We start from the raw sequence: 27556 nt of genomic DNA on the forward strand, positions 1-27556 counted from the left end.
GATATTTATCTGATTTTGTTAGAATTAAATGAAAGTGAAGCCTTCTGTTGGTGTAGGTACTGTGACACCGGATTGACTTGGGGTGTGTCGTAACTTTCGCAGCCCCACTGTAAGTGCCCCAAGACAGCGTGCGCCACCAAGGTTAAGTAAATGCAGGTCCTTTGAACACACTGCCCGTACGTGTAATGATTAGTCCTGAATTGATTTAACGGTCCCTTGCAATAAATTGTCGTCATTGTGCTCAGTTTGTGTTGCCGTGAGGTGCGGGTCGCGTCGGCGGGGAATTTTTGACCGAGTAGGGGGTCTGACCGGGAAGGTGGTAGATTACGTTAGTTAACTAGTTAGTTAACTTACCTTATCAGATAAGCCGCGAATGTGTATTAGTCATCTAATGAAGTCATGACAAAGAACGGGAACTTATGGAATAAAGCTTTCCCGACAATGCCAGTCACTGGGTCTTGGCAACGTGAAATGCTGCGAACGCGCTACACATCGCGCAAGCGACCACCGTGACAAACTAATTTATCTTGCATCATCTCTCTCAGAGCCATCCTCCCTTCAATTATACTCGCCCGGTAAATGTCAGGGACTGTTCTTCGCCACAGCTCATCGCGTTCTCCATTCCAAGTACTCAGTCCATGCTCGCAACGACCATGGATCCCCCCGAATCGTATACGAGCGACTTGAAACAGCCAAACACCGAAGTTTCCTCACGCGACAACGACACGACTATTACATTTACGACCTCACTTCAAACCCCTGAGAAACTTCTCGGCGTTGATGGTGATATTCTCATTCCTAAACCGGAGGATATCGATCGTGTTTTCCAAGAAGGTCGAGAAACGTGGGCGCAATTAGTCGCATTAGCCGAGTCCCTTCCTCGGAATTCGTTGCCAGCAGGTCTCGATGATCCATCCATCATGTTGAACGATGTGCCTGCGCTACCACCTCTTCCGGAAGCCGATCTACTGACTGGACGGCCAGTATGGCACATACCGAGCACCGAGCATGGCCAAGATGACAAGACACATAACAAAGGTTGGGATCTCGAACAAGTATCTGGCACGCAAAAACATTTCACTCTTTCATTTTCTGCGCCGATTGAGTGTTATGCATCACCCCAAGTAAACTCAGCTACTCCTCGAGGTCTCTTACTCTTGACACTATGCTGGTCGTACATTCTCTCTGTCCGGCTTTGGGAACTCCAGGGCAAGACTGCTACGTACACTATGCAAGCACTACAACCGAGAACAACCAAGGTTTCACACACTCGACAAGATGAGATCAATCTCGATATGAGAGCGCCTGCGTCCCGCGATTTAGTCAGGTGGCTCTCTGCTATCCTTGCATCGAAACCTGGCTGGTCAGTCGAAGGAGGAGGCTTCGCACCATGGGCCGCATTCTGTTCTGGAGATGCACAATTTGCCATTTTCACCGACGAGGTCGTAACATTTGCCCCAAAGGATCGACCGCCCAGCTCGGACAAGGCCACAGAACTTCTCATAGAGCTCTGCAGCTTGTATGGATTTGAGCCCAGCAAGCGCAAGGGCGGAAGGTTTGATTCATTATCTCCGGTTACAGCAGCATTTCTGGCGGCACTTGCGCTCCCATTCTATCGTTCTGTTGGCCTGCAGCCGCACTTTTCCACATCTACACTGAGAAGACGCAGTATAGACCAAGCAGAGCTAGAACCCATACGTCAATATGTCGCGGATCTACGGTATTACATGACGTTGAGTATGCACCCGATGTCTGTTGGGTCCATTATTTGGAGCGTATTCTGGCAGCCAGCAGTTCAATGTAATGTTGTCAGTCCATGGTTGAGTTCTATCCTCAGTGTGGTGCGACCAATTATTGACGCGGGAAACTTGGACATGCTCGCGAAAACGTTTGCATTCCGTCGTCCGCGCGTTGCTCTATGGTGGCAAGGCATTTTCCTTCTTGGAAACCCTGCTATCCCTGGCTTTATTGTGCGTTACCTGGAGACGCTTGAGGAACGCTGGGGTTATGGGTCGATGGCACCGCCAGATACCACTGTTTCTGCATGGACTGGGTCACCTCAGTCTTTCCTAGACGAGGAATCGTCGTCTATTTATTCTGATCTGAAAGACTTGGTTCCAAGGGCTGACCTTCTCAGACTTCGCTATAACTTTCGCCTACAAGACACAACATCTGTTCTACTATCGTGGCGACCTTTTGGAGTTGTCCCCAAGCAGGAGATCGAGCTTGAACTCTGGCCCTCGTTGGAACACCACGCGAGCAGATCCTACTTACATTGGGTCTGGTGGATGAAGAAGGGAGAAAACGTGGTGGGTCATGATATTCAGCGCGGGTTCCGGAAGGACACTGGCAGGCTCGTTCCGGATGTAGCTGACCACCTGGACACAACCTCTTTGGATCATGTTACGAAATGCAGTTGGGATGTAAACCTAGAACCATCACGGGAAGCTACACTTCGAATGGTGAGCTTCTGCATGGAGGACGTCATAGGGGATCGAGATGATGAAATATCAGCCGTCCCAGGCATCAAAACACACCCATGGCTGGAGGACTGGAGAGGCCTTGAGTGAGTATGGAACGTAATTGGGATACAAATGATTGTCTCTTCGGGCATTGCTTGATACATCTAGAAGAGCCTGTAGTGTTGACAAGTTAATAGAAGCAATCAGAATCATTAACATGCGATGAAAAGATCTTAGAATCCCCGACGAAGCCGGTCATGGACAGGGAGGACACAAAGTGCAACCATAAGCAAGAAAAAGAACCATACGAATCGCCTGCTACGATTATCAACAGAAGTACGCTGGCACTGAATGCCACTATGTACATGCAGGTAACAAAGGCACTACAACTTGTCGTCCACCCATTGCCGTGAACGCGATACCCATTGACCAAGTCCGCTATCATAAATCCCATCTTCCAAGTTTAGGCATCGATTAGGAAAAACTTTCGGGTAATTCTGAGCTGACTACAGGTGGCTAGTACAATCAGAAAGCATCAGTACGAAACAGAGTTCAAGACAGAGTAATTTGACCATATAGAAACTATGATCTATGTTTCCGTCTCCGGCTTGTTGAATGTGGCCCTGTTGAACTTTCGCCTTGTGCATACCCCGAAGGAAGCCACATGTAGTAACGGTTTCCTGATGGAGCAAGGTATGTAAGGCAATCTACCAGTTCAGTTTCATAATACACCTTAGCCATTGTCCATTCGTTTTGAGGAGCCCTGCTTTTTTGACCGTTGACGTTCTTGAATTGGATTTGATCCTTCTTTAGAGTAAATTCCGCAATAAAAGTAGACTCTGTGCCGTTAATGAGGTTGTCATCTGGTTGAACTTCGTTGTCGTCGAGTTGAGCTTGGTCTAACTGCTGGGCAAGACTGGCCATAGATGTCTCCTCTCTGAATCTCTCTTCATCCCAATGCAGAGGGTCAGTCGAGTTTGAAACTGTTCGTCGGTGCCCAAGATTCGATGGTTCCGTGTCAGGTGGCGACGTGGCTAGTACACTTGGGTTTGAATCGTGCTCTTTGAACATCCCGTACGACTGAGACTGCGCAGTATAGTCCCGTGTAGTATCCGTGCTCGCTGTATACGTTGAAAGGTCTTCGTTGCCCGTCATGTCGGCGTGTTCGGTAGCTTCTTGCTCTATGGGACGGTATCCAGGGTGCCCTGGAATGTATTCATGGGGCTCAAGCGGCCTCGCCGCCCTGGCCTTGTCAGAATAATATCGGTTCCCACAGGCACATGGCACGTAACAAATCCTCCACCCTCCAGAATTTTCGCTCCCAAGACCATGGTAGGGAACCTGGCATATGTCGAATACCTTCTTGCACTTCTTACACTTAGATTCACTGGATTTAGCATGCTCATTCATCTGATGACCGCATCTTGTGCAAGACCCTTTGCGTCCTGACGATGTTGACATGTTGATGGAAGTTTGGTGGAGAGCGGTTCGACTGGGTAATCAATGAGGAAGGAATCTAGCCGCCTTGCCTACTCGACATGACAAATGTTTGAGTACTTGAACTTGGTGATTGTTAACCTGGGAGAGTTTATCTGTTCACGAAAGATGGTGGTGAGTCAAGCCAAGATAGGGAGAGGATCATATGCTGTATTTATATCCATTTCCCAGCAATGTGACTATGGGGACATTGACATGTAGCCCCCATGTGAGCGAACAAGTTGGCATTGCGCGAATTTCCTTCACTCCCTCCTCGAAGATTCTAGCCGCACTGCATACATACATTCACGGCTCTACCTGCCCAGTATTCTAAAGTTGTTGAAAACGGGGCGGCGTCATCACACCTTCTACGCTACCCCGCACCTGACCTGTCATGTTGTGCGCCTGCCTAACCTACGCGACCTCACCGACCAAGCCCACACCCTTGAACCGAGCGGAGACGGACCGATCAAGCTGGTCAGCTCTACCTGGAAGTCACTAGTTGTAGCGGTACCGCAGCTCTTGGCAATCTGCACGTTTTTTTGGTTGCTGATGGTGGGTTATGTGCGGTTTAGGCAAAGACGTGTCACCTTTCAGCCTTGAAAATCCGCCGGGTGAGTATCAATTGAAGCTCAACGCTACCAACGCCTTCAGCCCGTTGCGAAGAGACCGGGATGGCAACAAATGGATGCATAAAGGACTACCCGCGTCACGTGGAATACATATGGACAATAACAGGACTATGTTACTGCACCTGAGGGTATCTCAACAGCGTCACTAGGCAGTAGACGGTGGTTGTCTTGAGGAATAACGTTTAGGAAAGGCCTAATTCATTTAAGCGATGCCACAGGGTGAAATACCACACAACATGCTGCCTCTTGTCTAGTCTCTATTCATTCTGCTCTGCACATTCTCCAGGGCCGTTAGATGACCCGGATCCTTCTCGCACATCCTAGAATACCAGTAATCATAAGAAAACTGCGGGCCCTTTGCTGAAGCGAGATCTTCCAGATGAACAGAAGCCCAAATCAAATCTCGCAGAGTGCCTCCATAATCATTACATGAAAGTACCCGTTCGATCATAGGAACCATTCGTTCCAATACACGCAGGCTCAGCTCCCTCTTGTGCAAAACTGCATCGAACTGCAAGAGATCGGAATCATAGGCAGGCACTTCAATGCCTGAGGAGGGGAGCATTCTCGAAAAGCACAGCATACTCAGCACGAGCAGTACAAGCTGCTCTCTCTCTTGGATAGATTGAATGCTACACATTGCACAGTCGAATATCAATCTCCCTTCCTCACTATTCACCCATTTTCTTAAAAAAGAATTGGTCGCATGACTCTTCGATAACCATATAATGAGCATCAAAATGTCATTGTCGGCCTTCTCCAAGGTGGGAATCTTGTTGTACCAAAGACCCCGGTAAGACAGAAAATCATATGGATCGGCCCATATGAGATTTAATATGCCGTATGGGAGCTATAAAGGAAAAATTAGTTGTGTACGTCGATTTGATCCTCATGTTTGCTGAATCCAGTCATACCTTCAACTCGGAGAAGATCTCAAGCAGTTGCCTCTCTTTATTGTTGTCTTGTTTGAGCTGGTCTGGCCCGTCGTCCAGGACTGTGTTTGGGAGTTGTCTCTGACTTGTCTCTAGTGTTATTTCGTCTTGGTTCTGAGATATCTCTCCTACCGGCCGAAACATCGTTGGAGGGACTCTTGTTTAGCTCCAAAGTCTGCTCGACGGTCTGGCTGGAAATTGCGACGTCTATGATACAAGGGAAGCTCCAAAGAAGATAAGTGAATGCCCAAACCTTGAATGCGAAAGATCGAAATTTTGGGTGATTTTGTGCCACCAATACCACTGAATAGTGGATTGGCATCTAGTGCGGAGGATAACTGAGGACTCGAGAATCCCCGTTATTGAATCTGAGCTGGTTTGGTATGTCCATTTAAGTTAGGAGGATATCAATGAGCAGAGACCTGAGGCGAGTGGACTTTTGCTCATTTATTAACTACTGTGGCCTCGTGGTGACACAGAACTCTCAGTAGACGTGCAGGTGGGGAGGCTAGTTGACTTGCACCTTTTTCATTTGATCGGGGAGGTCAGTTGACACTCCCTAGTTATCTCCTAGCGCATTGATCTCTAGTATTAGATCCGAGCCCGTACCTCTGTCCGCGCCACACCTGAATACCCACTGCATCAGTCCGCGTGGCATGGTTTTAACCCTGCTAAGATTTCTGCCGGAGGGGGGGAGAATGAAACATGGCGTATGCATCCCCTCGGCTTTATTGTCTTACTAAGGGACCGAGCTGAGTGACTCCAGAAGGCTCGGCGCCGAAGATGTTGCCCCTCACGACTTAGTTCAGGGGCTACGCAAGTTCACACCATGTAAGGCGTTCTAGTGGCTAGAGCCTGATTCTATTTGCCTGAGGATTGACTCTCATCCAGACAATCGGGTGTGCGACTCAAAGGCCAGGCGATTTGAGTAATCAAATACTTCGCTTTATATATACTTTTGTTGACAAATATGCATACAGAACCTGAAAGAACAGCGTGCAGTGTATATTGCTACGACTCAAGTCGTCGTGTGTGTCATAGAGTCAAATATTTTGCCCCCGACTAAATTAACCAAAATGAGGTCAAATTACATCACCATCGTTGCCCCCTGACTACTCTGGTGGAGAAAGGGTAGTCAGGAATCACGTCACCGGCGAGTTGGGTGGAGGAGCTGGACACGGATAGTCCTCTGTCGGATGAAATGTGGTAGTTATCGGGGCTATCGGACTGGAAAAGATTAGTTTCTAGTAAGAATATATAGATTTTATGCTTACGAAGGCTTTAAGGAAAGCATTCTGATGGATATCGCAATGCAGGTGCAGAATTGACTGGAATAGGATATCAGTTGCGTAGGAGCACGAGTTCGTTCTTATACCTAGAGCGAACAAAGATGGTGAGTACATCGAATCAGTGCAAGACACAGGTAGTCGGTCTAGCTAATGCCACGACTTTTTCAGCTGGCCATTTATGCGGCCATGTTCATTCCCACAGCAGAACATGAGGATTTGTCTTAATATGATCCCGGTCAGATTTAACACCTTCTCATGGCTCTACAGTGCATTTATCAAGTGTTCAATACGGACCAATGAGCTCCTAGTAGCGGGCCTCGGGATTATGATCTTCCGGAATACTAGCTAGCAGACGACGCTGAGGTATTTTTACGCGTCAAACTGTACCAGCGGATCCATCAACTGCACCAAACGGTCAACTACACCAAACGGTCAACTGCACCAACAGGTCAACTGCACCAACAGGTCAACTGCACCAAACGGTCAACTGCACCAAACGGTCAACTGCACCAAACGGCCATCTGTGCTGACAGGTCTGCGCGATTTGCCAACTGCACGTTAGCCGCCACACCAACTCGCCAACAGGTCCACTGCGCCAACAGGTTAATTGCACCATCTAGCCCAGTCAGCCTTGGTAGCTGAACCGATGGAGACACAAACGCCCAAAAAGCTAGTTCCACCTGAGATATGCTCTCGTCGCAAGAAGATCCTACCCAGCGCTCGATATGTTGCGACGCATCGTGACACCGTCTTCCAGGATGTCTCCTTTGAGGACAGGGTTTTCATATCGCATTTTTTTACGGTGTACGCATTGAGGGCATGGAACTATACGGAAGTTCCGAAAGCAACGAAGGAGGATGTAAAATTCAAGGAAAAATGCAAAGATGGAGAATACCATCTCAAGAAATTCGATTTCTTTGATGACTGGCAAAAACTCTGCCAGGTTCTCACTGGGCCAGAGAAAGAATTGGTAACAGTTGGTGTGCCTTCCCACCCTTTCCATTGGCTGTTCATCACTCACGGAATTTAGAGGGAGCTCTCCATTTCGCAACCAAGAGCATTTCTACGGTTTCGAGTGAAGAATGGATCAGGCCACTATTGAAGAAGTTATGGGCACAATGTTCTGCTGAGATTGTCATAGAGCATGCCGTTGACGGAGACCCATCATTGCCCATTCTCAACCGTAACATCACCCAGCTGGAGCAGGTCGACGCAGATTATCCTCAGTTGCATAATGTTGGTCTTCAATTTGCCATGCCCAACTCAGACCTGGGTAACAATGGCACTAAAAAGCGCAAGCTGACGTCGAATTTGCCATTACCGGAGTCTGGGTCTATGCAACTGTCAACGATTCACAACTTTTACCAGCCTCCTTCAATCCGGGATCTGTTAGGCTCAGAGGGCCGTCGTCCTGTGCTGAGTGGGGCTAGTAGGGACCGGCTAGACTTCCTAGGAAGTAAGATGTCGAAAAATATCAAAGAGGGCCAACTAGGACAACAGGAAGATCGGCAAAACCTTAGCGCCTTGAGGCATGGTGAATTCATTCCCATCACTCGTGCTGTCAGTCTACATCTTCCCCCCAAAATTGGGCACGATATGATGTTGGAATTTGTTGTCGCTTCAGACTATGGCAGATTGTTAACGGAAGCCAAATTGAATCCTCACACATTGACAGAGGAGTTAGGCAGCCCGATATCTGACTGGATACTGGAGAGTACATTTGGGAAGCAGGCAGGGATACAAAATGCTGTTGACGTCGAGCCTCTCGTTACTGGTGACTTTAGGGTCAACGTTGCGCTGAGTAGTGGAAGGCTCAGTGAGCTATTGTATTTATATCCGAATCCGGACCCCGTGGCTCCGAACGGAGGATCCTAGGGTTGTGGCGGACCCCGGTATACTAATTTGAAATCTGTCTTCATGACAGCAACGCTTGTGCCTTTGGTAAGGACTTCATCCGTTGTGCCGACCTTCGTTTGCTTGAGTGATCCATTTAAGATAATCCATTCCCCGCCATCCTTCCAAGACATCAGTCGATCCTGGTCACATGCATCAAAAACTTTATATTCGAAGAACTGATAATCCAAGTTCTGTGTTTCCTCTCCCTGAATCAAGTATTAGCGTTGCCATCTCTATTTACCCAACGAACATAGCTTACGTCGTGCATCTAGATTCTTGATGTAGTCTGGGCTGGAGCGACAAATTTGGGTCCAGTTATGGGATCCGTGTGTAAGTTGGATGAGGAGGCGCTGATGATGCTGATGTTGGTGCAGCAAATCTGTTCTTAAAATGTCTCACGATTGCCTGATATTCTTGATGCCTGATGGGGTCATGGATTATGTAAGTAGTCTCATCCCAAAATACTAGCCCAAGCATGCTAGATACATAGACTTTCTATATACATATATGCAATAAATACATACTTCTGTTATTGTCATGCATGCACAGTCGGTCAACTGCACCAACAGGTCAACTGCACCAAGGAGTTAGCTGCATAATCTGCAACAAGGGTCAAATGCAAGAAGGGTTAACTGCACCAAAGGGTCAGCTGCACCAACAGGTCAACTGCACCAAAGGGTCAACTGCACCAACAGGTCAACTGCACCAACAGGTCAGCTGCACCAAGGAGTTAGCTGCATAATCTGCAGCAAGGGTCAAATGCACCAAACGGTCAACTGCACCAGTCAGTCAACTGCACCAAAGGGTCAACTGCACCAACAGGTCAACTGCACTAACATGCGCTAACAATCGATACAAGTGAAAGATTTCTCGTCACGGCTGTATTCAGTTTGAGCGGATAAGCTTACGGTGCACGAGATCTCTTGCGGAAGAGCATGTAGCACGGGAGGAGATTGGAATGGCGACACCAATGTCAAAGGATCGGAGGCTGGAAGACTTGAGGTTCAAACTGTGAGCGGCACCAAGAGTTGTTGCATTGAACTTCAGAGCTACTTCGACTGTTCCTTCTTGTCATCCTCTGTCGCCTCCTTGGAGTCTGTCTTGTTCGCAAAATCGTCTAGGCTATACTGGGTGTGATGTTCGTTGATTTGGGGTTCGGTTTTGTCACCCTCCTTGCCACCCTCCTTGTCGCCGGTTGGCTTGATGGGTTCTTGGGAAGGCATAGCTAGTATGAATAAGTTAAATGTAGAAAGGACTTTGACCTGTGAGTCTTACCTTCTTGGTTTCTTGTTTATCAATGAAAATGGAGAAGGATGATGAAGAAAAATGAAGAAACTCGTCTGACGGTCTGTTTTATACGCAGACCAATCTTAACGCCGGTGAGTGTGGATGGCATGTCTTGTTGCAATCATGGCTTGGTCCCGGTGAGGCTGCAGCTGCATCGCCAACTCATCTCCTGGCATTTCACCCTGAAAGAGTCTTGAAGATGATCGACTAGGACAAAAGAAGACCCTGGGGCTGATGCCGAGTATCGCAATCAGGGGGGGAGCAATAGGCTCATGCGGCCACTTCGCCGGCCAGCATGGTCTAGGGAAGGCAACCTACTCCTACTGCCAACAGGTGGAACCGTCTCACCGACTGCCTACCTGCAGCCGTTACTTAGAGCCTGTATTCGATGACCTGCACCGACTTTGCATGACGCGAGTGAGAGAACTATTACAAGGAGGGAGAAGTTGGTGTGCACTCTAACCACCCGAGCAGATTGTTAAACAGGACACAGAAACTCAATATATTGTACAGTCTAGTTATCCCCATTCGTATCTCTCACTATGGTCTCTTCCCCAAAGTCACCCAGCTACGCAAAGGTTAGTGATGATTCCCAATTTGGTTCATAGGACGCACCAGTAAATTTCCAGTCCATTGCTAGATAACTCCCTTTGCATTCTCTGTACCAGTTCAGCGATGCGGATTGGGACCCAACCGAGGGCCAGATATAGGGGGAGTATGACCAGTCCTTCGACGTCAATTGCAGTGGGACAATTCCTGAAGAGGGTTCTCTCCTGATGGACATTCACGAATCCTGCTGCTGTCATGTGGTCTACCAGCTTGCCAGAGTGATCAAAGGCGCGGCCAGTCTTATCATAGATGCCTTGACGCAAGTCCATCCATTCCTTCCAGGCCGTATGTTCGTCCTTCGGTTCCACCTCGAGAGAGGTGAATTCGGTCCACCCCCCTTTCTTGTTATCTGTAACACTGCTTAACTACCGTCTCAATATTCCCTAGCCATGTAACCTGTCCAAGCCGTATGAAATGGAACATCTCGTTCTGATATGTCCATTCTCGATCGAGGTCGTCAATCTCTGGATTGAGATTTTCTGGGCAATTGGGCTTTTCTGGGTAATTGGGATCTTCATCTCGGTAAATGGCAAAAGCACCATGTAGGTCGACAGCGTAGACAATCGCGTTTGAGTTCCGGAAGTCTCTACACCTCGTTAGTATAGTTGCTAAAATCGCTTCGGAACCGTACCTTGCCCACGAGCCGTCGCCTGCGCCCACGTCCAGTACTTGTATCTCAGACTCTAGCTCGACAGTGGCCAGGTCCAGTGGAGCATGAAACAAAATCTTTGCGGATGATCTTGTGCTGAGTTGAACCATTTTCCGGCTGCGATGTTGGTGAATGAACGCTGATGCTGAAAGGAATACTCACTTCAGTTGGAGGCAGGTATGGTAGTGGGCGTCGATTGGGTCCCTGACAAGATTAGCTTGACCTTTATCTTCATCGAAAACATCTTCACCATGAGACAAAGCGTTCCGCGTTTCGGCAGTACAAGAACTCCCTTCCCAAGATCACAACAGTCGTAGAAGCAAATTCGTCGCTGGTTAATATTGAACTATCATCCCCGAGAGGCTGCGGGGACCCAGTGTGCCATCCCGGGTTTGGATGGCTGCTAGTCAAATCCTCGTCGTCAGTTGAGAATGGAGGGTGCTCCTCTGAGGTGGAGGATCTATCGGACCTGGCATCCGTGGTTGCATGGCTACCGATCGAACAATCGTCGTTCTTGGAGTCTAGAGTATCCTCATCAGTAGTCAAGTCAAGGGGGTGATCATCGTCGTGATCCTGGGACTTGGCATGATTCGTCGTGTTCGGAGTCCCCAGATGACACTGCAGCGAGAGCGTTGAGCTGCTCTCACAAGATGCATGCAAGGAGCTAGAGCCCAAATCGAGGTTGTCTTGGAAAGCTATGTTGGTGATCGGGAGCGGGAGGGGGCTGAAAGAAATGCCAGATGGATGCGTGATGCGGAATGGTTCGCGGACCATGCAAGGCGAAAACATTTGGGCAGCAGGTTGGCTGGCCTCCCGAGGTCCCTCGAGGTGATTCAGCGGCAAGGCGGCACTAGTCCAATTATGGAAGACTTCCACCAACCAAAGGGGATTGGACATCCAGGGAAAAAGTTGAAACACTAAAACGGTTAGAGTGAGCTGGAGCTGACCCGACCCGCTCTTGGCGCCGGGGGCGGTAGCGAATAATGTGCCTATCTTTGCCCACACTAGCATTTTAGCACTGGGTACGTTCTCCTTACTCTGTATGGCCAACACAGCCGAGTCCAAGCAGGAGCAGTTAGTCAGCCATGGCCTTGGGTCACCTGACAATGTACCGATTTTCTCCATGAAGTTAGCATTGCGCTCCCTCCAAGCGCTGTACCCCCAGTAATCGATGACGAGACCGGCTTTTCTCTGCACGTACAGCTAGTAATCGATCGAAGAATCGCTCAGCTATGTGTCGGTTCTCATTTGAGGAGGGTAAGCCGCGCGAACGGAAGCCGCGCGATCCGAAATCGCCAAAAGTCGCACAGAGGGAAGTGAGGAAACTCCTGGGGGGATGGCGGCGGACCGACAAGGTCGTCTGGGGTCCACACTACCCAAAATCCGAAGACGGGATTCTTGAGCTGTTTCATAAACTTACCCTTAGTGAGCTATCACCTGAGACTCGTGGGCAGATGACATGCAGAAAGATACTGGAGATGATTGCGCAGAGGATCGATGCCGATAGCCAGACGCAGATGATGATCTTGGCTGGCGCATGCGACTTGACCTTAAGTAGCAAAATGCTTGGGGTTTCAACTGTCAACAGAATTATGCGCCTCCACTTCAAGGACGAAAGCGACGCGGTGCTCGCTAAAATACGGATCGCAGCCTCGAAATGCCTTCGGCTCCAAGATATTCTCTATCGCCATGAGGAGGTCTCTCTCTATGCCTATATTTTGTTGGAATTCCGCAGTCTGTGATCCATGAAACTTTGGTCGAGATACACTACTAACTTCTCCTAGAACCATGCCTGAAAACTCTTTCTAACTTTACTGATCAACACTTCTCGATTTTGGAGGAAGTGTTACGAGCGGAGTCTATCACGTTCATCAAACCTGAGACACGGCTGGATTCGACTTGTCTCCGTGCCCCCAATGTGATATATGTCCTTTTTGGGGAGAAGTTCCGGTACGTGTTTTGTACAACTTACGTACTCGTATCTAACTGGGAAGTGGTGATGAGGTCGAGCGGTGTCTTATGAGGTTTTCCGATCTGGTGGAAAGCAAAGACGCCACTCCGAAGAGATCGCCGCCATTCTATACATTCATGCCCCTCTGTGGAGGTCTAGAAGATATACGGAAAAGAGCGAGTAAGGAGATCGAGAGTATGGACCCAATTGCGGAACATAAGCAACTCAAGCAGTATGGGCAACCAAAGTCATGTGCGGAATTGTGCCGTTTCGTGAAGAACCAGGTGGGCCGACCTGCATTGTTCGCCATTGGTGTTGCTAATTTCTTGCCAGGCTATCATGATCGGGACAATAACGGAAAGCGTTGGCATGAGAGTTGTGGACTTCAATCGACCGATCCAATCTCAGGCCTTTGAACTTGACTTTGATTGCTCAATGGCAGCGGGAGAGTCCCTGGCTCTCGCTGTGCTACTGCGGGACCACGATGTGAAAATGAAAATGGTCCCTGATAAGCAAAAACAAAACCAATACCCAGGGGATCGTGTTGAGGAAGTGGAGTGGAAGCCAGATCAGATACTCTGTTACATGGACAAGGCTTTGTACGCACAGGACAAGGAGAACGGGCTGCCTTTTTTAGTAGTCACACTTGAAGTCAAAGCCATAGAACCAATGTGAGATCTTTGGACTCGACCATCCCAAGCGCAAATACGACAAACGCCGAGACATGCCACTCGGGCGCGATCAGCATTTGTGCCCAAGGCAGCAACGGTTGCTGGACACACAATTGGACCGGAAGGGACTTCCGCGATGGGGTGACACCCATATTTCTTTTGGTTCAGCCACACCACACGGAAAAGATGGTGTTCCCAGCAGCGCGGTGATGTGGTATCTCATGCTTTGACTTCATTGGCGGCTGGGTGAAGGAGTCGGTGAGGTGGAGGAAAGAGAAATCGCACTAGCTACATTGGTCTTTCAACTTTTCCCTCTCCCTTCCAATTATCCTATGGGTGTGGAGCCACGACAGCTGGACCCCTCACCTTGACAGGTTCCATGGCTGATACCCCCTGAGAATGCTGCATTACTGGAAAAGGAGATGCATGCATAATTGATGACGTGAGGTACGTCTGATGTGTCCCTTGTGAGGTATTTGAATGCCATGATGTGCACTTTGTCTGCTTGAAACAAATGCCGTATGGATTCCCTACACCAGAGGGATCTAGGCCAGGACTGCGTACCTTTTTCTTGGGTCCAGTTAGCCGGTTTCCTCCTCGATTGGACATCGTATCTTATCCTTATCTATCGCGTGCTACGATATGCATGGCGTTGGGGGTATTGTGGAACCACTGAGAGAGAAGGCAAGGGATCCCTCAAGCTCAAACTCCCGTTCCGATTTTTTTCGATCTTCTACGCCATCTCCCAACAGTCCAATAAGACCACCGTCAAACTTGGCTGCTCCGTGGTATTTTTCAAAACTCTTCTTGTCTACAGTATTGGCAAGGACGCACCGGGCTCGTTCAGGATTTGGTGCAGGGTGAAACCTCCCAAATGGATCAGATTCACCTGGGGCATACACGGTAAGCTGCTTGCCTACGCTTGTGCGATGCTAAGGCTTGACTATAGAAAAGAAAACCGCAAAAGTCCGACTGCCTGTTCCGTACTGTAAGACATTTTTCACGATTATTCACAAGCCCAAGAAGGATGCAGTTAAGTTCAGCTGCCAGATCGGTCTGCTGAAGGTCCTTGTCGGCATTACACTTGGAGACAAATGGTGGAACTCCCTGAAACTCCAAACCAAGTTGAAGAAGCCTGGTGACAGGTACAGCGTTTCCATGAAGAGTAATAGTAAGGCGCCCGCTCTTTCAGTTTGATACATCCTAAGATCAGGCAGAGAAACAAACCAAACCAACCGAGACTGCCCAGACGCTGGAGGACAACGATGACGCATTGCGATCGATGGAAGAAGGCTAAGAAACTTGGCTAAGCGGGGAAGACAATCTGTAATGAGTAATTTACGACAATGAGTGATACCAATGCACTGCCGAGTAAGGTGCGTTCAAAATTGATTGCCAGTGATAGCGGGATGACCGAGAGTCCAGGCCCAGCGCTTGTCGCTGGGTGTCCCACTCGAGGGCCCCTGTATGGAGTCAATTAAATCACTCTTTGTTTGGGAATGCCGTGCCGACAGGGTAAGCCAGGGCTATACCAAGCATCCTCAACCAATTCGAGATGAAATATCTCAACTTGCCAAGCTTGTGGTGGACTCGGGGTTCGTGGCCCCTCACTGGATTTGGTATAAATGCATATTAGGCTCCCTAGGTTGTGGAATGGTATTTGATGAAAGGGGGGAGGGCCTGCTGTCCTTGTGGTAAGATTGAATTGAGGCCCATGCATCGAGACATGCGTGATAAAGGAGGGAGTGGGGAACCATCCGCCGTCTCGTATATGCATGTGTTCCGATAAGTGGGAACCAATTTGCGCTAAAAAAGTTGAAAGCCTAAATAGGCAAGATCGGCGATCACGATTCCCAACGGCATGTGGGCATTGGGTGGCCTTTCTTTCACTGTTCTATTGCTTGCTTTTGGTAGCATCAGCTGGCTAACCGCTTCAACCTTGATCATAAGCCGGTCAAATAGCCGACGTACCCGGTGGCGAAGCCTGCACCTAACGGAAAGTCGGTCACTCATCCCGGGATCAAGGCCGGCCACGATTGGCGGAGGGGTCCTTCTCAATGCTGGGCTTCGCTTCGTCACCCTTTTTATTGGTGAAAGGTATCATCTCCCATTACGGAATGGCGGAACTCTCAAGGATGGCGGCCGAAGGATGAGACCGTCACTCTGCTCACTCTGCAACCCCTCCCTGCGAGACGCCCACATTAGACACGGTAAACAGCACGTCAGTTCGCCACTTTTCAGCTGATCCATGGGTCCGTGGGTACAGGCCGGTCCGAGGGGTATCATGTCTCCATCTCAAGCCGCAGGTGATGCCGGTGAGAGAGCTTCAAAGACTCTGTGTTGATCGTCCGTGAGTACCCTGAGACGTGCCCCTAACCCTGTTGATGTGGCTTCAACAGGCTTTGAGCAGCGGGAATCCGAGCCAGGGGCTGACTTGAATCTACCGCATGTGCGTTAATCAACTTATCACAGAGATAATCACATCATTGCGGATGTTGACCCCGATTGCACAAACTCAGAGGGTGGAGATTGCTCTCCATGAGATAGCATGGGGTCCACTTCTTGTCTGCCGTCCCGTGACTTGCTGTCATGCGAGCAAACGCAGCTGCAGCACGTTTTCACTTGTGGTACGAGCAAACTGGTATTAGTGTAGCCGATGTAATTATTGCCCTACGAGTACGCGCCGAAGGAGTGGAAGGGTCTGGTCAGAGCGGCCGAAGGAGTGTCCTCCGTGGCGAAGAGGAAGGAAACCTCCATTGCCACTAGCATCAGTTCGTATTGAGACCCCTGAAGGGTGACGAATTTAGTCACGTTACCACTAAGTGACACCATGTCCGCTAGTTGTTGCCGAAGCCACCATGCGGATTGCTGAATCGCCGTCGCCAACATAAAGGAGACAATCCCCAGCTGTCGCGGGCGGTCAAATGTTCGCAATCTTATTCTTCCTTCCTGGACTCTGCCATGTGTAACTATATCTACGTCAGTGTTCCGATGGGCATTGCGCTCGCAGGCTAACTAGAATACAGAAAGAGCTATCATGCCAACATCACTACCACCTTGTTGAGTCATGGTGCCTCAAATATATTGAGACAGAGCGGAGATGCCCGCCTAATATTGTAAGCAAACAATACTGGTAAGCTGTGGAACATTTATTCCTGATCGTCCCAGTTGACTTGTCCTAGGGGAGATGTTATCTGTGGTTAGTCGTAACAAAATTATACCAAACGACAAGTCCAGAAATACTGATGCCGTGCTAGCGGCGTGCCGTGAGAGGCAACAGCCTAGCAAGCACCCATGGGCGAAACTTATTCAGAGACCGGGGAGGAGAATAAGTGATGCGCCATAACTTTTGACACAGTGAAGAAAGAACCTCTAACTCCTTGTGTGGTCCATACCATTCTGGGTGTCTGAGAGAAATATCACAATTTCACTGTGTTCTTTCACTAGATCTGGTGGGGAGAGGTAATGGTATATAGTATGCTCCAAACTGATAAACTGCCGCATTCGCATGATATGTCGCTGGCATAATTTCATCGAGGTAGGACTTTGATGGAATCCGAGGAAGGGGAGCTCTCAAAACGGGCATGTTTGCATGGGGGGTCGCATCTTTCCTGATGCCAACGCTCAAGATAATCAGCTAGGGCAATAATACGGTTGTAATATTTGTTAATGTTGCAGTCCATTGGAGGTTTGGAGAAAGATTGCGTGAAGGGTATGGAAGTAAGATGCAGAGATTGAAATAGCATGGCGATCTTGTGTATTTGTGGAATTGCACTGGGATGCATATGTAGCAAACAAGGCCACCCAGACCGAAGGACACCGGAAACCGCTTGAAAATATCGCGGCGAGGGAAGAGGAAAGAAGGGCATTATGACCGGGATATTGAGCATTCAGAGAGTCTCAGGTCGACGCCAATTCAGCCCGCGATGATTGCATATTGCACTAGCATGATCAACTAGCGACACTGAGACCCTTCCAGCTTTAATTTTACTATGCAGCCCTGTCGGATCACGACGGGGAAGCCCCCTGAATCAAGCTGAGCCTACTAGTCTAGCGCTGGGGGCCATGTAAGATTTGGTTCAACACGATATGGGGCCCGGATTAGGCAATACCCCTGAGATCACAGACAAGTGGACCTGTAGCTGTAATCAGCCGATCTCATGCGTAACCACTCCCCTCAGTGGGGATGTTCGATCGGCTGAGATTTTCTCTGACAAATACCTCAATTTCCCGACAGCTCCGGGGTTTAACTTGGTCATTGCTTGAATTTCCGTCAGGTGGTCCAAACTAGCGCCAAAGTGGCGCTCTTGTCGATTAAGCGAGCTGTGGCATACGAATACACCTTGTCCGCCATCTTCCCTCCTGCAGCTTCCTGCATGAAGTCTGTTACACAGGTCTCATACAGTACTCCCGTTCAGCGACATGGAACAGCCGTCCGCGAACCACCAGAAGGCAGCCGGAGCCGCAAATGAGGAAAGCGAACTCGAAAGGCCATTTCCTGGGACTCTGACGGGTGAATACCAAGATTATGATTTGTCTTCCAATGAGACATATGACACAGACAATGGTAATAACGCCAGACTCCTTTGCATCTACTTCAACTAACAGTTGCACAGATGGGTCCCAATATACAGCACCGTCTTCAACCGGTGACGTAGATGACAGCGGCGACGGTAGTGAAGAAGTTCGTTATCACGCAATCGACCGCGAAGAGGAACGGAACATATATGAACTGTTTGCTACAGAGGGTTTCTCCAGCGTGTCAGATGAGTCTTCTTCGGTTCTCATACACGGCTATGGATTTGCAAGCGCAATTCTTGCTCATGGATACGGTCTGTTGGTAATCGTGGCTGTATTTCGTCCTCGGCTAATTGAAACAGCGAAACGTTGCCCAAGGGCAAACGTAGTTTGCCCTGCAGAATTGTTCTTCAGCCTTGCGACGCAGGAGTTTGTCCGCCTTTGTCTTCAGTTTGCATCATATCTGTACTAATTGGATTAGACGACCCAAAAATTGGAGGAACGAGGATGAGTTTGATGCGAGGGTATTCGACATAATCCTTACCGCTTCACTGGGAGCCGATGAGAATCTCGAAGAGGAAATTTTCGCTCTTAACCGGTAATCAACTTTCCAGCATGACCATGATTTGGAAGCTGACAATACATCTTTTGAAGTAAACTCTGCGCACAAGGGCATATCGAAGTGTGTGAGTTCGAGATCGATGGCAACAATGCGACTGAATGGGTTAAAGACCGAGAAATGTGTCGGAGAATGACATTGGATATCACATTCAAGGAGCACGGCTTTTGCATCAAGTTGAACGCCAAGATGGGATCTGTGCCATATTCCAATCTCGTTTACACTCCAAGTCGTCGGCTTCTCTTATTCACAGAATTCTCCTCTAATAGAGACGAGATCAGCTCCCAATTGACGCAAGCGGAGGGTGTTTGCTTCAAATTGTGAGTTTCAGCACAGGGTACCGTTCAGTACTGACATAAGGACTAGGACCCGTCGTCTTTTCATAAAATGCTTGCAAGAGCCAACTGGGAAGCGCTCAAGATGCTGTGCGGAACAAGGCAACATTGATGACCCTTCACCAGAGCCCCAGATGAAGAAAAGACGGCAAACGAGCCATTAGATCCCAGGGATGTAAATATGGGGATTGCCGTCGATTAGGTCAATGTTGGGTTGCGGGTGGGGGGTTTGACCTTTTTGGTATTGAAACCATAGGCAGCATTGGGCGGTGTGCTTTGCAGTGAGTAAACTGAGGGAATAAATAGTGTTCTTGATAAATTGTCCATTCAATTTTCTTTCACTCTATCAACCATTACAGGAGCTAGTTGGACTGTCTGCTGGGCAATTAAGGGTCGAGGCCTAATCAGATGAAGCCAAGCAGTGGGGGGAGACTGTAGGTACGTTGAACCGAAACACGAGGCACCCGTCGGAACAGGGTGGGTTGTGGTTGGAGACTCGGCAAACAGTGTCCTTGGCTGAGAAACTGGGCTAGCATTACGCCCGTGAGATGGCACCGCCGCCACAGTGGTCCCCTGAAGCTCAGGAGCAAGACGCGGTATGACTAGTGATAAAAGGGGTTGGAGACGAGGGACCTTGCACATGCGTTAGTCCCAATTGTCTATCGTAAACATGGACATGGTGGGAGTACAAATGCCGCCACACTAGTGCCACTGCCAGCTCTTGCATTGATGCTGGCTGCCCCATCACCCCAGGAATGACCCCTGTACGCGTAATCGGGACGCTCCTGCAGCTTGAGTCTCCTCCCCTGACAATAACCCGGAATAAGTCTGGATCTAGATAGCTCCTGCACACCCCACTGGAACAAGTGAGTCAGGCTGCAGACCCCAGAGATAGTAGCATCGATGTGGATAACCATTTGCACTTTTACGGCGATGCTTCCAGCTTTGTGGCGTCACAAGGCTGTTGGGTAATTTCATCTTCCATCTCAGGGGATTACAAATACATCGCCCACGGTGTCTTCGTCTGCACCTCCTCTAGGGCACAAGCTGCAAGATGGAATACAAGACTTTCATGTATAGCTTTCTCCGGAACACCAGTGGCGCCTCGTCTCGATCTATCGGCAGTATAGCATATGTTACACGTCAAGGCACAGTGCACTCTACTCGGAAAGACGACCAACCCTTCCTCAAGAACTTCCAAAGAGCTGTATTAAGCTCCTTCGATATTGAGAGAGAGGATATTCAGCTTATCTCGAGGAATGACACAGAAATGTAAGATTACCACTTACCCCAAGATCACTACTAATCTTCATCTAGTTACGTCCAGTTTTCCCCTTGGCAACGTTTTGCACAGCTATCTTGCTTAGGGGGCAGACGCTACAAGGCTACGGCAGAGCTTCCAGAGGACACCGGTCATGTGAGAGCGGAACTACGGAAGGAGGAGGTCATCACTTCCCTTGGAATCGCCGAAGAGGTCCTTCTCCAGTACCCCGGCATGAACAAGGTTTACTCCGTCAGCTTTGACCTCCCCGAGAGCCCAGTTGGCCATATAGTGGTGTTTATCGGGGCGAAGGGGGTACAGGTAATATCAAGGATATTCACGGAGCATGGACATCTCTGCTTGGATCCTCCTCTCCCCTCTGAGGCTGTCAGAGATTTGCCTGTCGGGAAAAGAGATAGGTTGATATGCAACCTCAAGCTAAGGTATGTCACTGCCCATTTGCTTGGATGGACTGACATGTTATAGGCCGGGCTACTCAGTGGCGGATTCCCAGTCGACAGTTCCCAATAGCTCCATTTCTGAATCGGCAACCGTGGATACTGAAATTGACGCCGAATCGGACGCCGAATCGGACGCCGAATCGCAAGCTGAATCGGGACAGACCGACCCGGAGAGTCCTGAAGCGAGAAACGCAGCCAGGCCCTATGACACATCAGGGACTATGCCGTCGCTCACTGAAGAGCAACATCTCACCGAGACGATCACTAAGATGCTCGAGGACAATAGAGACTATTGGTGGGACGACATTCGCGATCGTTTCCCTGGTGTCTCGAAGGAGAGCTTCAAGCGGACTTGGTACAATAGGAGGAGAAGTCTGCGGTGCTCGAAGTCAGGCAAGCTTTCGCGCCTTTTCACGTGAGTCTTCCCCGTGATTATAATTCGAGTAACTAAATCTCGTCTATAGAGCTCCAAGACGGGGCAAAGCACTAACCATATATGTTGGCGGTGGAGACAGCGGTGAGGAAGTCTAAGATCAGTGCCGCTGGTCTCACCCTCCTTGGCATCTTGTAAATTTATGTGTACTTCTTACCTATCACTAGTGTTCGGGTAGTGAATGAGACCAATCCTTCCCGACCTCATAGTTCCGTGCTAGTTGATGATTCGTATAGCCGCAGCATGCTCCTAGATGCCGGTCGGACTTGACTGTAGAGTTGTGCCGTGCAGACAAACAGATCGTGAAGCCCAAAAACCCAGGAGATGACCTTATAGTCAGCCTCGACCTCCGATCCCCACTATCGAACTTACCAAAAGCCCATTGACCCTCGACAACGGTTGCAATCCTAGAATAGTACCACCAAATGCAAAAACTCGGACCATGAGATGCAGCTCGAAAGTCTGGTCGTTTATGGTGTCTGATACCACCCGTGCCCATTCCCAGATGATCCAGGCGCGGTAGGTGATAGCGGAAGCCGCTGCCAACTTCATTCCCGGGTTGAAGAAATAGCCGCTCAGGATGACGCCAGCAAAGAAAGAAATGGAGGTAAAAGTAAGCAAGCCCAACAAGGGGCGTGGCGCGAATGATCGCTGGCGGGGATTCCAAGTGCTGCTCAACCACAAAGACTGCGCCTCATTATGTATCAGTACCTTGACACCAAACACTGGACATTAACTTACCTCTCTCAGCATGCTTGACAGAACAACCGAACCCGAGAAGTACACTAACCAGAAACCCCCCTTGACCGAGGTCAGAATGGCAAATAGAAGCGCTGTTCCGGTTGCTACCAAAGCTTGGGCGATGACCAGGCTAATGAACCATCGCCTGTGTTTTTGGGTAAAGGATTGGGACGGCTCATGAACCCGGGGCAACACACGAGAGCGCGTCAAAGTGAAGATCACAATGGATATGGATGTCAAAATGAGGGAGATCATGACCAGAGCAAAGAGCAGGGCCAATGCAATGACCTGAGTTTGGGACAGTTGCTCCATGGTGCCGTCGGTGAGGAAAGGAGGCTCGAAGGTACGGAAGCCAATGCCCCATTGCGCACGTCGTCAGATATATACTCCTCCGTACTGGTACACCTGCCCAGTCTTCCCTAGCGCGTCACGAGACATCCGAACTCCCGTGTACCGCGCGGCCTTGTCACAATCTCATGGGACCTGCTCGTCCCTGCGTCCTCGCAGACCTCCACCTGGAGCCAGACAAGGATCCGAGAAAGGCAAGCTAAGGTAAACCATCTTATGCCGTATGGAGTGGGTCCGGGGTTCGCTCAGCTGGATCCCGGGATTATTACTGCATCTCGTTGTTTTCGCAAAGGCCAGTGTTCGATCCATGACACCATGGCTCCATCATCAATCACACGACTTGCTCATGCTGTCAGAGAAGTATAGAGTAACTAGACTACTGTCGGGTAATTGACCAAAAGACTGTGGTATTCGTTGGATGGTGCTCCTGGAAGGTCGATTTAGATCACTAAGCACTCGTAGACGACTCCTCTGTGCCATCCATAGAGCCGTCATCTTTGTTCTCCATTGCCCCATCCGAAGAGTCAGCACCAGTATCCTCCGGTATCTCGTCGACAGCGCCGTCAACAGCCTGGTCTGGCCTTAAGACTTCGCCCATATCAATATCCTCGGCTGCATCATTTCCAGACTCGGCGTCCTCATCTGGTACATCCTCATGCGGACGCTCTCTCGAATCTGTGCTATCCATGGAGCGGTCATCCGTGTTCTCCATTGACCCATCCGAAGAGCCTACACCAGTATCCTCCAGTATCTCATCGACACAGTCCTCAACAGCCGGGTCTGGCCTCAAGACTTCGCCCATATCAATATCCACGGTCTCATCATTTCCAGACCCGGTATCCCCATCCGGCACATCATCGCTCGGCCGTACTCTCATAGCTGTGGGGACGCCTTTACGCAAGTTAGTTTGAATTGAGAGTCAGACAATGCAACTTACCGTCAGCAGAGGAAAACTCCATTCTCTCGCTCGAGTTGGCTGAAGGATTGGTCGACTTGAGATGTGACGTTGAGATGAATACTCTTTGAAGGTTGATCTAGACTTGGTCAAGCAGGGTGGGCCACTATTTTATACCTCAGACCTTTTCATCTGGTGCCATTACGAGCTCTGTCCATGGACTGTGAACTTATGCTAATTACCTACGCAATCTGCGCACTTCTAAGCCGTAGCTCCGAAACCCGGTGGACTGCGAGTCGGTCTTGTTCGAAAGCCTCGTCAGGCCCGGCACTCTTCTGTAGAATCAGACCACCGTTGGAAGGGTCTAAGATATCTGATGTTCCGTGGCATGCAAAATGTGCAATGCGGCAGGTCTTCAGGGCCCCTAAGACTTGATCCGCGCTGGGGTGCGTAAGAACTGTCGTACGTATTTGAGAGCGAGCCGAGTTGAGAAGCTCCTCGGTCTCTTCTCTGACTCCAGGGAGGTCTTTCGGTGCTTTCTTATCATCGGGCCCTTTTGGCGATGTCGGCATTGCTGCAATAACCATTGTTTCTTGTGCTACTGGTGCTTCCTTGGCCCGCTTTACCTGGTTCCGTGCATAGGCAAGTACCTTGATTGATGGCGTGTAAGAAGATATCATCCTGCTATAGGCATTCTCTGTTGACCCTCTCGCATGCACCCCTGCAGCATGGAAGGGCATCGAGCTCGCCAGTCCGGATCCAATCCACCATACTCGAGGAAGGTCTCCGCTTGGATGCTTCTGTGTAGCGGAGATCTCGGCGATGACATGTTTGACACAGGCATGCCAAAGCCAAGAAAGGTAGTCCAAAAACTCATTGTTTTTTCCTCTCTGTTCAGACTTCTTTTTCGTTGACCAGTTTTTACTTAGCCAAGACTTCGCATCAATTGCTGACAGCTCAGGAAGTGTGACGCGGAGGACAAGGTTGGCCGGACGCCGCTGTCGTATGCTGCCGCGCATGGGTACGAGACCGTCGTCGAGCTGCTGCTCGCTACCGGCAAGGCCAACGTCGACGCGGAGGACAAGGCTGGCCGGACGCCGCTGTCGTATGCTGCCTCGCATGGGCACGAGACCGTCGTCGAGCTGCTGCTCGCTACCGGCATGGTCGACGTCAACGCGAAGGATAACCAAGGGTGGACGCCGTTGTTGTATGCTGCCGTGAAGGGGCGCAAGGCTGTCGTCAAGCTGCTTCAATCAGCGAAATAGTGTACTCATTCTCTCCTCGGTTCAAATACTCTATAGTTTTTTTACTATCATGGCGCGACACAACAGGGGTCTGGGGGCCGACTAAAATATAGTTAGATTTCTTTTTTATCAAAATAGTCTATAATGACTTCTCCGCGGCCTTTCTTCTTTTCTTCTCCTTTAAAGCAGAACCTTCTGTAGTCAATCCAGCAACTGGTCTTGAACTAGGCCCTTACAGTTTTCCGCGTTACTTACATCTGAGACTCTACGCAAGGCTGAAGACCAGAAAGAGGCGAAGAGGGAATGAGGAGGGACCGACAGGTACGAGAACCCCTTTCGCATGTAGTGGTGAACCTAATGTGTCTGGCAGCGAAGCATTTGAAAGAGGGGCCCTTTACGGACTCTCTTCCTACGCCATGGAAGACAGGCTACTATATTGAGGGGTCATTAGAGATCGGATGGAAAGAGAGACCTGTTCGAGAGGAGGAGTATAATATTTCCTTTGACGCCTCCTTACAGTCAATCAAAGGCATCAAGTACTGAATGTCCAGCAAGGGATGGGATTTGATGTACGCCACTGTCAGCAACTCTGATAATCTCATCGTCAAGGGTTGCGTTAAGGTTCCATCGGAGTTCGGACACAGCTTTCCATATATTCTAGAAGACTTGAAAGACATCCTTGCGACGGAGACTGAACGGATCTGCAGGATGATACGGATAGGGCAGGCAGGGAGAGCGTCGAAGTTGGGCTGGGAACGTCGGGTCACCCGGATGACGAACATGAAGGAGAGGCTAGTAGATGAAACCTGTAGGCTGACCAAGATGGGCTAATCACTTCTCAACATACTGCAGATCCTAGACTGCTTTGTGCGCTTGTGGTGTTTTAGAGGTGAAGTTCACTGAGAGCTTTGACGATGGCATATCAAGCACTCAGCTAGCATAAGGGAAAAGAAAGACATCACATGTTTGAAGCACTGTATTCTAACGACATCCTAGTCTGGCTGTCTAGGTTAACCACCTAGCTTGTTCCTAATTCCCTGCCAACGTCGTACAGTAGCACACCTCAAGGCTCATAATACACCATCCTGGAAACAACCGCGTAAACTTGGCCCCGTTTCTCCTTCAGCTTGCAGGCCATTCTTCCCCTGTTGAACCCCATCAAGACATATGGCGACCAAGCCATCAGGCAGACTTGACATCCACCGCCAACATCCTAGAGTCTCTCACGACTCTTGAGTTTCGTAGAGTAATGCACTTGTAGACTCTCGACGGACCGCCCTGGATAGGCCTCACTGAACCGCTGGTGAATCTCGGGCCACACTAGCATCTCCCTACCCTCCTTTAACTCGATGAGAAGATCATCTTCCTGTGGGGTGTATTTGGCTCTTGGAGCTGAACCACGCTTGGCCCTGCTCCTCGCCCGTGTCAACGGTAAATCAACTCGATCCCGAGCGGTGCTGCTAGCATGCCCATGATTTGTACAAGGAGTCCAGTCGAACTGTACCTGGAAAGTTGTTTTGCCGTTCTCGGTTATGCGCTTGAGCGAAGCATTCTCGAGCGGCCATTCCTCAAAGCTGGCGAGAACCGCCCTGACTTCGGTCTCATCGGGCGTCGCCTGGGATGACGCTGGGCTGAGGATACCGCTTGCCTGGGCATACTTCCCCCTGTAGGTTGACTGGGTAGACCTCGATCTCAAAGACGGTCTTCCCCGACGAGGGCGCTCAACACTAGCGGTTGCATCGCGCAGCAAACCGGCGGAGGACCTCGAGACCTTACGGCGCTTGCGTGAGCTTTGATCTTTGCTGTCAGAGTCGTCACCTTCTGGACCAATCTCTTCGACTTCTGTGTCAGAGAGACAATAGTCCTTGTCACGGTGCAAATTCGCTCGACCAAGATGGGATTCACTTCCTTGGGGCTCGCTGTCCGTGTCGCTATCGTCATCATCATCATTTTGTGCCAATCTTTGCGCAGCCTGACGACGGGTGTAGTAGCGTGTTGTTGGACCCGGAGACCGAAAAGGGGACACACGGGATGACGATTGAGGTGCGCCCTTAGACAATATATGGGTCTTGGCGTCTTCGGATCCGTGGCTGCTCGCTTCATGGTCCTGCCCTTGAGGCGTTTCGAATGACAGTTGTGGGGGTGACGCGTCATGTGTCGTAGGAATTCTGTTGTGTTCCGACGGAGCAGCGCTAACAGGTATTTCGTCACCTAGATAAAGATCAGCGTCCATACCAAGTGGCGCAGGGAGGGCTGCCACATACGTGCTGGCGCTGGGAGATCTGGAGTGCTCTGTGATAGAGGGATCGGTGTTGCGACATGAAAGGCATCGCCCGTAGCAAAGCTTGACTCCGTTGCGTCGATTGTCGCAAGGCCCCGCCCTTCAGACGTGTCTTGAGATGAGTGTCTTTGAGAGCACTCGTAGGAGGGTTCAGGAGTCATATCATGGTATAGAAGGGTACCACTTTCAGGCAAATCATCACCTTGATAATGAGCTTGATCCGGAGTTAAATGCACAAGGCCGGATGTCTCTGCTTGAATCGATGGGAGAGATGAAACCGACTCCGAGGTATCGACGGTCAGACCCTCATCTTCATCCACGTCGAACATGGAGGATGTAGTATCAGAAGGAGTTATAATTGGACCTTCTGGAGTTCCACTACCGGTGGCTGATACATGAGCTCTGTAAGATTCACATGGGGATGAGATATCTTGTGGAAGTTGAAGCGTAGATTCAGTTTGTATTGGTGGTGAAAGGGAGTATGATAATGGTAGTGGAGGTGATGATGGTGGTGGGGGAGAGAGTGAAAGTGGTAGAGAGAGCGATGTTGGTAGCGGGAGAGGTGT

The 27556-nt window shown here is 49.7% G+C and overlaps 15 protein-coding genes across 15 annotated transcripts; 8 read left to right on the top strand and 7 right to left on the bottom strand.

Moving 5' to 3' along the window:
* Positions 1–456: 456 nt before the first annotated feature.
* Positions 457–2743, top strand: BGZ61DRAFT_465444 (uncharacterized protein). Its single transcript, XM_046247583.1, has one exon. It carries the CDS (start codon positions 639–641, stop codon positions 2568–2570), a length of 1932 nt encoding a protein of 643 aa, XP_046095694.1. The 5' UTR covers positions 457–638; the 3' UTR covers positions 2571–2743.
* On the bottom strand, positions 2733–4067 carry BGZ61DRAFT_465445 (uncharacterized protein). Its single transcript, XM_046247584.1, has one exon. The coding sequence runs from the start codon at positions 3921–3923 to the stop codon at positions 3045–3047; it is 879 nt and encodes a 292-aa protein (XP_046095695.1). The 5' UTR covers positions 3924–4067; the 3' UTR covers positions 2733–3044.
* A 694-nt stretch (positions 4068–4761) lies between these two features.
* BGZ61DRAFT_172831 (uncharacterized protein) lies at positions 4762–5975 on the bottom strand. The gene is made up of 2 exons (XM_046237607.1): positions 5485–5975; positions 4762–5420 (listed from the first exon to the last, which is right to left on the bottom strand). The coding sequence occupies exons 1-2, from the start codon at positions 5644–5646 to the stop codon at positions 4821–4823; spliced, it is 762 nt and encodes a 253-aa protein (XP_046095696.1). The 5' UTR covers positions 5647–5975; the 3' UTR covers positions 4762–4820.
* A 1238-nt stretch (positions 5976–7213) lies between these two features.
* On the top strand, positions 7214–9157 carry BGZ61DRAFT_465449 (uncharacterized protein). The gene is made up of 3 exons (XM_046247585.1): positions 7214–7770; positions 7821–8893; positions 8947–9157. The coding sequence occupies exons 1-2, from the start codon at positions 7438–7440 to the stop codon at positions 8664–8666; spliced, it is 1179 nt and encodes a 392-aa protein (XP_046095697.1). The 5' UTR covers positions 7214–7437; the 3' UTR covers positions 8667–8893; positions 8947–9157.
* Positions 9158–10488: 1331 nt separating this feature from the next.
* BGZ61DRAFT_485930 (uncharacterized protein) lies at positions 10489–11342 on the bottom strand (the record flags this gene model as incomplete). Its single annotated transcript, XM_046249781.1, has 4 exons — positions 10489–10542; positions 10640–10948; positions 10980–11169; positions 11215–11342. The coding sequence occupies 4 exons, from the start codon at positions 11340–11342 to the stop codon at positions 10489–10491; spliced, it is 681 nt and encodes a 226-aa protein (XP_046095698.1).
* A 1037-nt stretch (positions 11343–12379) lies between these two features.
* Positions 12380–14144, top strand: BGZ61DRAFT_465458 (uncharacterized protein). The gene is made up of 4 exons (XM_046247586.1): positions 12380–12966; positions 13017–13182; positions 13227–13467; positions 13517–14144. Exons 1-4 carry the CDS (start codon positions 12465–12467, stop codon positions 13856–13858), a joined length of 1251 nt encoding a protein of 416 aa, XP_046095699.1. The 5' UTR covers positions 12380–12464; the 3' UTR covers positions 13859–14144.
* A 230-nt stretch (positions 14145–14374) lies between these two features.
* On the top strand, positions 14375–15364 carry BGZ61DRAFT_465462 (uncharacterized protein; the record flags this gene model as incomplete). The annotated part of the gene is made up of 3 exons (XM_046247587.1): positions 14375–14757; positions 14804–15025; positions 15072–15364. Coding segments are annotated over 3 exons (685 nt in total), but the record flags the coding sequence as incomplete, so codon positions are not given.
* Positions 15365–16716: 1352 nt separating this feature from the next.
* BGZ61DRAFT_172943 (uncharacterized protein) lies at positions 16717–17292 on the top strand. The gene is made up of 4 exons (XM_046237608.1): positions 16717–16833; positions 16881–16987; positions 17037–17053; positions 17112–17292. The coding sequence occupies exons 1-4, from the start codon at positions 16816–16818 to the stop codon at positions 17198–17200; spliced, it is 231 nt and encodes a 76-aa protein (XP_046095701.1). The 5' UTR covers positions 16717–16815; the 3' UTR covers positions 17201–17292.
* Positions 17293–18081: 789 nt separating this feature from the next.
* Positions 18082–19800, top strand: BGZ61DRAFT_465471 (uncharacterized protein). The gene is made up of 6 exons (XM_046247589.1): positions 18082–18421; positions 18471–18686; positions 18735–18801; positions 18854–18970; positions 19027–19311; positions 19358–19800. Exons 1-6 carry the CDS (start codon positions 18277–18279, stop codon positions 19488–19490), a joined length of 963 nt encoding a protein of 320 aa, XP_046095702.1. The 5' UTR covers positions 18082–18276; the 3' UTR covers positions 19491–19800.
* Positions 19801–20297: 497 nt separating this feature from the next.
* BGZ61DRAFT_594068 (uncharacterized protein) lies at positions 20298–21579 on the top strand (the record flags this gene model as incomplete). Its single annotated transcript, XM_046256822.1, has 4 exons — positions 20298–20598; positions 20644–21030; positions 21074–21463; positions 21513–21579. The coding sequence occupies exons 1-4, from the start codon at positions 20381–20383 to the stop codon at positions 21577–21579; spliced, it is 1062 nt and encodes a 353-aa protein (XP_046095703.1). The 5' UTR covers positions 20298–20380.
* Positions 21580–21634: 55 nt separating this feature from the next.
* On the bottom strand, positions 21635–22534 carry BGZ61DRAFT_567045 (uncharacterized protein; the record flags this gene model as incomplete). Its single annotated transcript, XM_046255949.1, has 3 exons — positions 21635–21697; positions 21854–22168; positions 22223–22534. 3 exons carry the CDS (start codon positions 22532–22534, stop codon positions 21635–21637), a joined length of 690 nt encoding a protein of 229 aa, XP_046095704.1.
* Positions 22535–22954: 420 nt separating this feature from the next.
* On the bottom strand, positions 22955–23666 carry BGZ61DRAFT_567048 (uncharacterized protein). The gene is made up of 2 exons (XM_046255950.1): positions 23508–23666; positions 22955–23461 (listed from the first exon to the last, which is right to left on the bottom strand). Exons 1-2 carry the CDS (start codon positions 23527–23529, stop codon positions 23019–23021), a joined length of 465 nt encoding a protein of 154 aa, XP_046095705.1. The 5' UTR covers positions 23530–23666; the 3' UTR covers positions 22955–23018.
* A 41-nt stretch (positions 23667–23707) lies between these two features.
* Positions 23708–24295, bottom strand: BGZ61DRAFT_280309 (uncharacterized protein; the record flags this gene model as incomplete). Its single annotated transcript, XM_046238453.1, has 1 exon — positions 23708–24295. A coding segment is annotated over one exon (588 nt), but the record flags the coding sequence as incomplete, so codon positions are not given.
* A 138-nt stretch (positions 24296–24433) lies between these two features.
* On the top strand, positions 24434–24730 carry BGZ61DRAFT_370505 (ankyrin repeat-containing domain protein; the record flags this gene model as incomplete). The annotated part of the gene is made up of 1 exon (XM_046242027.1): positions 24434–24730. A coding segment is annotated over one exon (297 nt), but the record flags the coding sequence as incomplete, so codon positions are not given.
* Positions 24731–25922: 1192 nt separating this feature from the next.
* BGZ61DRAFT_540276 (uncharacterized protein) lies at positions 25923–27319 on the bottom strand (the record flags this gene model as incomplete). Its single annotated transcript, XM_046254884.1, has 2 exons — positions 25923–26920; positions 26974–27319. The coding sequence occupies 2 exons, from the start codon at positions 27317–27319 to the stop codon at positions 25923–25925; spliced, it is 1344 nt and encodes a 447-aa protein (XP_046095708.1).
* Positions 27320–27556: the final 237 nt, after the last annotated feature.

This window comes from Ilyonectria robusta (genome assembly GCF_021365365.1).
Source record: "Ilyonectria robusta strain PMI_751 chromosome Unknown BGZ61scaffold_41, whole genome shotgun sequence".
Lineage (NCBI taxonomy): Eukaryota > Fungi > Ascomycota > Sordariomycetes > Hypocreales > Nectriaceae > Ilyonectria > Ilyonectria robusta.